The 9,990-nt window shown below is 37.6% G+C and overlaps 1 protein-coding gene across 1 annotated transcript; it reads right to left on the bottom strand.

Annotated features, from left to right (window-relative positions):
* Positions 1–4,963: 4,963 nt before the first annotated feature.
* Positions 4,964–9,272, bottom strand: LOC116211203. The gene is made up of 4 exons (XM_031545471.1): positions 7,411–9,272; positions 6,272–6,418; positions 6,069–6,185; positions 4,964–5,796 (listed from the first exon to the last, which is right to left on the bottom strand). The coding sequence occupies exons 1-4, from the start codon at positions 8,935–8,937 to the stop codon at positions 5,182–5,184; spliced, it is 2,406 nt and encodes an 801-aa protein (XP_031401331.1). The 5' UTR covers positions 8,938–9,272; the 3' UTR covers positions 4,964–5,181.
* Positions 9,273–9,990: the final 718 nt, after the last annotated feature.

Below are 9,990 nucleotides of genomic sequence, written 5' to 3'. Positions count from 1 at the left end.
GGCCTATAAGATTAGATTTTATAGAGAAATAAATGATAACTTTGTCCATCGTAGTAGTGTGTATTTAACTCCCACCTTTTTTTTTTCCTGAAATAAGAGGATCTCTTTAACCTATTCCCAAGAGGCATGTGATAACTTTAATAAATAAAAGTAAACTTTTGTAAAATTGCAATTATATTTATAAAACTCTTACTAATTAAAGACAATAATTTATTTAATTTTAAAATTTTGAGAAAAAAGAAGATTGAGTGTAGTGACGCGTTCTCATCACCTTTACTTACAATAGAGAAAAGTTACAGATTCAGCTCACAAGAATATAACTTTTTATGTCTCTGGATTAGGTGAATTAGGAAGCAGCTTATTTCGAGACAATAGCAATTAGGTTCCCAATTTTCTTCTCTTTGAATTGAAGATATATTACATAACCAATGTTCTTTCTCCAACCTAAATTCCAGTGAAGAAAATTCTAAGACTTTCAAGTGACATTACATGAGATGATGTGATTGTGGACTATATGAAAATTTCAGAATAGGAGAGGACAAGAGAAACTTATGCTGGGTGTCAAAAACAATGTCTCACACATTTAGGTTTTTTCCCACGTGAATGAATTTGAACCGTTTCTTTCTCTTCATCTCTCAATCGATGTTTATAAATGATGAATTATGAACATTTATTGCCTAAGCACATATGTCAATTCGATTAGGGTTCCACTAATTAGAGATAATTAACGATGTATGAGTAATCAAGACAAGTAAACATTCATTTGAACATTGTAATAGATTAGCTTAACTTTTTCTTGAAAAAAGAAGAGACAATTCTAAAGGAAGGAAAAAAATAATTGTGCATGAGAAGGAAACCATGTTTGTGCATGTATTTATATTTATATTAGTTTATCTTTATTTTGATTATATTAGTCAAAAAGATTATATTTGAAAAGATTTACGTTGTCAAGATCATATTAGTGTTACAGTTTATGTATGTATTTTATAGGATCAGTTATAATATTTAGAAATGAGATTGTGAGGTTTTGATGTTGAACTGAGATTGATAAAAGTTAGTGAATCATGTCATCCCCTAAGTCAGTCTTGAGCTCAACAAGAGCAGGGAAGGCCCCGCATAGTGGGGGGAGGGGGTTGCCCCCTGAACCTACGTGTTTAAAAATTTACAAATATATTGCTCCAAAAAATTAAGGTATTTATATTTTCAATTCACATTGCCCCAATTTTGCCCCTTTATTTTGAATATCTTAAAAAGTAATATATGCGGTTCATTATGTTATTCTCACTAAAGGAAAATTCTGGTTCCGTCCCCGAACAAGAGGAAATGGCTATCTAGAGTAGACAGGTCGTCAATGTGTAAACTGTGATTGAGAGCTGAAAATGAGTATAGAAATTCTCTGAGTTCTGGTGGTTTCAATAATAACTTTTAGGGTACGATTAAACATGTGCTATGATTTTGTTAGTTTAGGTTGTGTCTATTTACGGAGCTTGTTTAGGCTTAATCTCAATATATATTATTCCATTGTTTTAAAGGTTGGCGTCGTGGCAGAATTGCGAGATTCATCAAAAATTTTACGTATTGGGTCGAATTTATACTTCTTGAATATTTGAAATTTCTACCAGAAATCTTGTATTATTGGGTATATTTGCGGTTTTTATTCGAAAATCGGGGTCTTTACACATAAGGGTTATCCAGATTTTGTGAGACCAGTTCCCACGGCCGATGTGAACATATGAGACAAATGCACATGTCGTATACGTGTGGTTCAATAGTGGTTGTTATTTTGCATGACTTTATGACGACTCAAATTTGGGTTTTTACCAAGTGAATTGCTATGTGTCGCGTATATCGTGTGATGCGGGTCCAACTCGCTTGTTTCGCATCAAGAGGACCGAATCTTAATCACCAACGAAGAAGACTAAACTCGAAGATTTGCAGCTCATCAAAGTCTAAATTATGGGGTTTTTAGATGATGCTCATGGTACTTAATCCGAGAGAATGATTATAATGTCAAAAATTCATACCAACTCCCCATTATTAAATTGCTAACCTTTAGACCAACAGCAATTAGGAGATTTGCACTTTTTTTTTTTTAGGTGTGTACCCTGATGTCATCCTCCTTACGGGGATGAGCTGCTAATCAATCAACCAACACTTTTGTTGGTGGAGGTCTGCACTTGGTTGACTTGAATTTGATAGCTCCTCTGACCCTCCAACAAGATCCAATTAGCTCATAAGATTTGAAAACGCAATGACTTATATCAGCCCCGGAACATGGAATTAATGATAAGAGGATTTTGCGTCCAACTTGCAGTATTGCAGGAGTCCTTTTCTGTGTTCAATCAGCGCCGAAATAAAATGGTAATGATTTAAGGCGCGAAGGACTTTCCATTTTTTTGCCTTCGTGTTTCCATACGAAGAAAGGGTCATCGACCTAGTGGCAAATCCGAGAAGCTAGAAGGACTAAGAAATCGAATCGGGTGAAAAGGTGTTTGAAACTTCAAGTTTCCATATGGGACAGGTAGATGACTATAACATTGCAAATTTGTGAAAATTTGATCTTGCATCCTCATTTGACTTGATCTGTCTAATTTGCCCCCTCGATCCTGAGACATCGAAAAGGCGAAAGACCAAAACTTTTAGATGCTTGTTTGCAAATAGTAAACTTTAGGGTGCAAAATTGATCGTAAGATCTGACTTCAAGAGTTTCTCCTCTGCAAGTAAACACCCTTAAGAAGCAAGAACATTATCTTCTCCCCAAGAAACTTTTGGATGTCCCTTCCCATCTTTCGTCTTATCCAAGCAAACAATCAAAAATTTTATTAAATTTTTGCTCTTACCTAATAAGGTATAACTAGGGAATATAGCCCGCGGTTTTCCGTGGGTTCAAAAATTACCTCAAATGCCGTAGATAAATCTTTTGGCACATGTTCAATCTAAAATTTTAAGTTAATAGATGGTAGAACTCATTTCTTTCATGTGTCAGTGTTTTCTTCTTAATTTTTAAAATGCAAATTTTAGCTCATAACTCAGTTGTGTATATATACATATATTCATATTATCATATATGATATTATTATTTTTATTTCATAGAGTGTGTCTTGAATGCGTTAAATGAGTTGATTCTTTAGTATAAAGCCTATAGTTTTGTTCTTAAAAGAAAGACATGAATGAGATTTTAAATTTGGCAAACAATATTAAGCAAAAGAGAACATGATGTATTCTAAGAAAATGAAAACGCTCCCATTTTACAAGTTTATGAAATATAAATTAACAAGGAAATTAATTCTCATCTTTGGGTCTTCTTGAGTGGATAAAGAAAAAAATTATTATTTGTAACTCAAAAAAGTACGTGTATAATTAGTATACTTCCTCAAGAAAGATTCAATATAATAAAAAGTCTATGTTTATTAATAAAAAATTATAAAGAAAAATAAAGCATAAGGTATACGTATAACGCTTTAGGAAGGTAAATTAGATAAGAAGAATAATGTAAAATGCATGGTATCTAAGGCCTACAGTACCGATCGGGAAAAAAGGTAGATAAACTTGTACATCATATGGGCGAAAAACATGACGTTGTATTTACTTGTGAATGCTAAAAGTTTACTTCCATTAGTGACATTATTTCTATACATAGTAAAAGTACAAAAGGAAAAAAATGTAACATAATAGAGGAAATCTAGATAAAAAGGGAAATTTTTTTTTTTGGAAAATCGGTCTAAAAATTACAAGTTAATCCGATTACACTGCTATGTTGTCCAAGGGGCTAAAAAACACTGGACAAAAGAAGGAAGTTAAAAAAGAAAAGAAGAGACCAGAGAGGTGAAAAAGTTCTCCACTCACAACCTAAAATTTGGAAAAAGAAAATATTGTATATATCATAGTTTGTATATCCAGTACTCTAATATGAAACTTATTCTAATTTTTCTAAATAAAAGTTAGGGAATAATTTTTTTTTTGGAAATAAGTGGTCCAACTATAATGACTAGATCAACTGGTAGAACAGGTCAACTGAATTATTCTATACTTTATTCGAGTCGAATTTAAAAACACTAAGTGTGTTTGGATTCGCAATAATTTTCAACTCAACTCAACTCCACTTATCTTCAATTTAACATAACAATCATTACTTTTTTTTATTTTTTAAATATTTTTAACCATTCAATTCAATTTTTAATATTAAATTCTCTCAACTATTCATTACTTTTTCACAATTCAACAACACAATCATTACTTAATCATTATTTTCTCTCAATTATTTATTATTTTTTCACACTTTTTCTCATAATTCAACAATACAATCATTACAAACCAATTAAAATCAAAACTCAACTCAACTCAACTCTCAATCCAAACACACCAAAAGAGGAGAAACTTAAAAACATAATGGAAATTAAAAATATATATATTAAAAAACGAAAATAATTAGCCGACTATAATGATCAAATCATTCGGCCTAACAGGTTGACCGGATTATCTAATACCATTGGGGCCAAATTCTAAGACGCAAAGAAAAGGTGAAATAAAAAAAAATCTAAAAATCTAAAATTTTTTTAAAAAATTGCGAGTAGAGAGAGAGTCTCCATCGCCCCTAGGTCCCACAACGGGACCTAGAACCACTTGTATAATTTCATACAAATGTATCATAAAATTCTCCTGATGTTGTCAATCAATGTACGCTACTTATTGTTATACGCAACTGATATTTTTTCGTGTGCACAGATACAAAATGTCGGGTGCACCAATGTCGAACTTCTTGATTCATGTTTAAATTGTACGTTGTTGCTACGAAGAGTTGTTCTTCCTCCTATTTTGTCCCGATATTCCGATTAACCCAACGGTTCAGAATCTTGCCAAAACATCAGCATTCCTTCCTTTGCTGCGTGAGAGTAGAAATATCTTTTAATCTTTTCTGGGTCTCTAAATAAAACATTGAGATTAGAGGGGTCAAATTGCAAAAGAGTATGTACAACTTCTCTTTCTTTGTGATGGGAATTCAATTTCTCACATATTTACAAAGAAGGCAACATCCAGAAACAAGAAATCACAAGATGGATGGAGAAAACACAAGAAGAAAAAGCCGCAGAAATTCACCAGCCAAAATTTGTATCGTTTTCCTATGAAAATATCACGTATATTATATGTGCTTCTTGTACCCTGTCTGTTCTCTTGTGCTCTTTAGACACTGCGAAACGATCCGAGGGCTCTCCTCAGCACCGCGAAGAGAGCAGAGACGAGGACGACCATCACTATCTTCTTTGAGGCGAGTATCCTCAGATTCACTCGCACCCCGTGCTTCCTCATCAGCCTCACCAGGGCACTACTCACCACCACAAGCCATGAACCCACAGCCCACAGCAGCGTCCTCGCTGTGTCCACGGGCCCACACACGCTCCCTTCATCAGTAGGTACCTCTACATACGACGGTTTTGAACCGTCCTCAGCGCTCTCACCAGCATGGTCCAGCCCAATAGCCTCGTTGAGCCATGCCGATAGCTGCACGAGAAGCTTCGCGAGCCATGCGATCTCATCATCAGAGACTGGTCGTTTCATCCAATCGCCTCTGTACTTGACATTGGCCAAGGCTCGCTTCCCGATCCTCCAGGGCCTGAATATTTCCTCCCGAGAGCAGTGAGGTTCATCGACCTTCTGGCCCAAATTCACAGGCTCAAGGAAATTGCCACCAAATAATTGACCTATCTTATCTTTCAGGGAATCTATGAGCTGAAGATTCTGACCGAGGCTGTCTCTGGAAGTGGCCTGGAGCTCAGCCTCAGCACGTAATATAAACAGCTGCAGAAGCAGTAGTATCATGATGATTCTCTTAGCAGACAATACGAGATAGGTAAGAGAAGTGAAGAAAAGGAGATAAGAGCAACAGAAACCAGATTAAGATTCAAAGATGACTAAAATGAGGTAAATTCAAGTTCCCACACCCTCATTCGACATTTACTGGCCAACCACTAAGTTTTGTGAAGAGGCTTGGACTTAAATTAGCCTCCAGTTTCTGCTCGATAGTTTTATGTATATGTATATACGTATTTATGAAGAACCATAAGTGAAACCTGTAGTAGATGCTTTCCACCATCTTCTCCATCACCGAAAAGGCGCAAGTCCTTGTTCCAGTTTTCATGCAAGAACGATCCATCAGCATCGCTTTCACATAAGCCATCCTCCCAGTCCTACAAGCATCAAGGAAGATCATAGAAATAAAAATAGTAGAATTTTTTAGTTTCTATGGGAAGGAGACATAAATCGGAAAACTAACCTGCAACTGTTCCCGGATTGAAGGAATGTATTGGTATAAGCTCTTAAGCGATGATTTGCTGATACCAGCCTCTTTAGTATGAAAAAGCGTGTAAACATTCCTTATGAGATCAATCAGCTCTTTTGATGATGTTAATATGCTCATAATCTGTCAAAAACCAGAATAGTTGATTGTAAACAAGTAAAATCAGTATTAAGTAAACTTGATATTAAAACAAAAACTAAACAAATGGAAGTACCACAAGCAGATCAAGTTAAATGAAACAATGAGCACCTCAGGTCATGAATGCTTCCTATGAATTAGCAAGGATAAAGAGCAATGAAGAATAGAATCAACAGGAACTAGTGCCAGGGTAAATAACATTCCCTCATAACCAAGTCCAAATATTAACAAACAAGAGTACAGTTAATCATGTTTAGTGTTCTTCCGAAAGAAACAAGAAAGACTGATAATACTCACTTTTATTTATTGATAAAAACACTAACACAGGACCATCCTCCCAGACCAAGATGGATGGTATCAGAGCAAGGAATTATTCTGAATGGTCTACACCAGAGTTTGTAAATCAGCAATAGTTATCTCCAGACATGTGTAAACTAAAAGTATGATCAATGTATAATTAAATGTGTGAGTTAAGGCATGTTTGGTAAAGAGAATAAGTCTCAGAATATTAAGATGCTCTCGCAGTACAAGATTCTCTCATTAATTATTGCTCACTCCATATGTCAGAACTACCAACCCTGTTTCATATTGTCCTCTACATGCACTATGTCTCAGTGGCAAATATAAAGATCGTAGTTTAAAAATTGAAGTGCAAACCAGTAACTATAGGATGGATTCTTGAAAGTATTGATTCTGTTGGCCATTTGATTGTTTCAGAAAAATAAAAGATGGAAGGTTAAGACAAACACCCGATACATCAAGATATCCTAATGGCATCTGCTTCTGCCGAACACAACACAATTTACAGTGATTAAGCACCCAAGTAAGATTTAATCCAGATTAAGATAGATCATCTAAGCACACAAAAGTTTCAGTTGTAGGAATTTTTGTCACAAAAGAACGGGAAGAAAACAAATTGTTACTGGCGCTTCTTCGATACGTTATACCAATTAAAAATAAGAGGTAGATAAACAAACCTTTAGCACCATCTGTACAATCACTTCTGGATCTGTGTGAAGGAACTTATGTGCAAACCCGATGAAGTGCATAACCATAGAACTGTAGTACAGATAATTAGACAACACATAATCTTGCCAAGCTGATGAGTATCCAACCACCTGAGAGCGTGAATCCCCCTTCCTCTCACTCTTAGCCAACCCACCAACACCTCCAAGCTCCGAGAAGTCATCCAAGCTGATCTCCCAAGGTTCAATGTAACTCATCCACACTGAGAAAACTTGTGAAGCATTCTTCATTGAGGTCTCCACTGGGCAAAACAAGAATGTCCGCAGTATGTACCGATACAATGGCCTCTGTATCCGTGAGTTCCAAGATCCAACAGGATCAGTGTGGGATCCACTCACCACAACATCCCTTGACTCAGGTGAATCTCCACTTCTCCACCTGGGACTCCGACCACAATCTGCACTCCCATTCACCTCCTTATCCTTTGCAAGACTCAAGTTCAAGTACTTGACAAATAGTTTAACCACTTCACCCAATCCTGACGTTGGAGGAGTTTCCCCAAGCACAGAACGAAAAGGGAACGAAACACCAATTGACTTGCAAGCATTTACAGACACTGGGGAGAAATCATTGTCCACCAACCAGTAATTTATCAACGTATCTACCAAGAACTGAGCCTGAGCTAAAATCGACCCATCATAATCCGTGGGATAATGAAGAAGTGAACTGCGGTAAGGTTGATGAGCAGTTAAATCATCTATTGGGACGAATGCTCGCAAGTATGCATAAAGAAGCCGAATGTATAGATTGCACTCGGTTTTGTTATGATCAATGCCGCGTTTAACACTCGAAATGCCCGGGATTGAGCTCGCCCAGTTCTCTAACCTGGACCTCTTACTCTTCTTTGATGCGACAACGTCTAAATTCTCGCTATTTCCTCTGCAGACAGGGTAATAAGCGAACCAGAACATGAAATACTCGAACACATTAAGCTGAACCTGGAAAAAGGACCCCTTGATCGAGTCTTCTCGAACCTTGCCTCTCAAGAGCGGGCAAAGATCAGCAAGAACGCGAATGTCCCTGTCGTTGAGGAGCATATAGCGGGTCCATTCCGGGAGCCGCTCGGTCGGGAAGACGTACCTCACGAGGCCAAGCCGATCGACAGCTGAGATAGAGCTCATGAGGGGGCCGTCGGGGGAGAGGAGCGCGAAAACCCTAGAGGCGAGATCCGGGTCGTTGGAGGAGATGATGGTGTCGACCCACCCATGGTGGACGGCAGCGGGGGCTGGGGCGGAGGGCGAAGAGGACGAGGCAGGGGCTGGGCCGTCGTCGAAGCCGAAGAGCTTGCAGATGAGGGGAGGGAAGGCGAGGGAGAAGAAGTGGCGGGAGTGGTCGGGGGAGTGGGAGTGGAGGAAGGAGTCGATGGAGGCGCAGGCGGAGGAAATCTGGGGAGGGGAGGAGGAGGAGAGGATGAGGGAGGCGAGGGACTGGGACTGGGAGAGGGAGTCGAGGGAGTAGGAGTGAGGGTGGTGGTGCATGGCGGAGGGTACGGCGGAGCTTAGGGTTTTGGGCGGCGGAGTTTCAAATTGGAGGTGAAGCAAATGGCGCCTTTTTATGAGGATGGATGGAGGTGGGGGAGGGCGGTGCCACGTGTCGGGGTGGAGGAGTCGAGACCGCCCGGTGCACGGCGACTGTGGGGCCCACTGCGGAGGAGAGTACAAGAAGGTGTTCGACAAAATGCTTCCGTGAAGACGGTGGTGGCGTCAATGATCTGGGAACTCGTGAGAACGTACATTTGGAGCTTACCTATACGACCATAATTTTTTTTTTGTCGAAAAGTACTATAATATTTGAGAGTCGAGCGTATTTCGACCAATTCAGTTTGAATCCAATTAATTCACTAATTAGTTTAGGTATGCGAGTTATGGAGAATTATGAAAAGTTATGTGGATTAAAAATGTATAAAAACTCTTATAACAATCTCTTTCGTAATCCTTAATCTAAGCAATTACTGAGTGGTAAAATTATCTCAATTAAAGATTTTCTCAATTTATATCATTTTAAATTATTTTTATATGTACGTATGAACACTCGTGCAAGCCATGATTTTCTTTTTCTTATTATTATAATTTCTTTTAAAAGAATGATTTGTTGCTTCGGTTTTTTGGGGTTAACGTGACAATGTTAATGGTCATAGGTGTGAACCTTAAAAAATTTAATCTGACTCTGATTTTAGTCCTCTATTCGATCAACTTAGTTCATGTTTTAGTCGAGATGAGCATTACGAGGGAAACAAATTTCAATTAAATTGTTTTATTTTACTTTAATAGTTATTTTCTTTTTTTTTTTTTGGTTTTGTATGTATATATGGTCTTGCATGAAATTTCATGGGGAAGAGGCGACTATTTTGAAGAAATGATGTGCTTTGTTTTGAAATTGCCGCTAGTCATCATCTCAAGTGATTGAGTGATTTTTGTAGAAGTTTGGTTCATGTTATAATTTCTGATAGAGGGAAAAACAGTTTTCCCTTTTGCCTTTGGAAGTAGGAAATCTTTGTTCCCGACCTTTTAAAAGTTGCACGTTACCTCTCA

This window comes from Punica granatum, chromosome 1 (genome assembly GCF_007655135.1).
Source record: "Punica granatum isolate Tunisia-2019 chromosome 1, ASM765513v2, whole genome shotgun sequence".
Taxonomy (NCBI): domain Eukaryota; kingdom Viridiplantae; phylum Streptophyta; class Magnoliopsida; order Myrtales; family Lythraceae; genus Punica; species Punica granatum.
Note: the sequence above shows the minus strand (reverse complement) of the source record. Positions and strands in the feature narration are given on the sequence as shown.

Bases quoted from the DNA above. Each gene is read 5' to 3' on its own strand.
- LOC116211203 (XM_031545471.1), bottom strand. From the start codon at position 8,937: ATGCACCACCACCCTCACTCCTACTCCCTCGACTCCCTCTCCCAGTCC. The intron at 6,186-6,271 runs GTTAGTTTTCCG...TGATGCTTGTAG, and splicing joins CAATCCGGGAACAGTTGCAG to GACTGGGAGGATGGCTTATG. The intron at 5,797-6,068 runs GTTTCACTTATG...CTGCTTCTGCAG, and splicing joins GTGGAAAGCATCTACTACAG to CTGTTTATATTACGTGCTGA.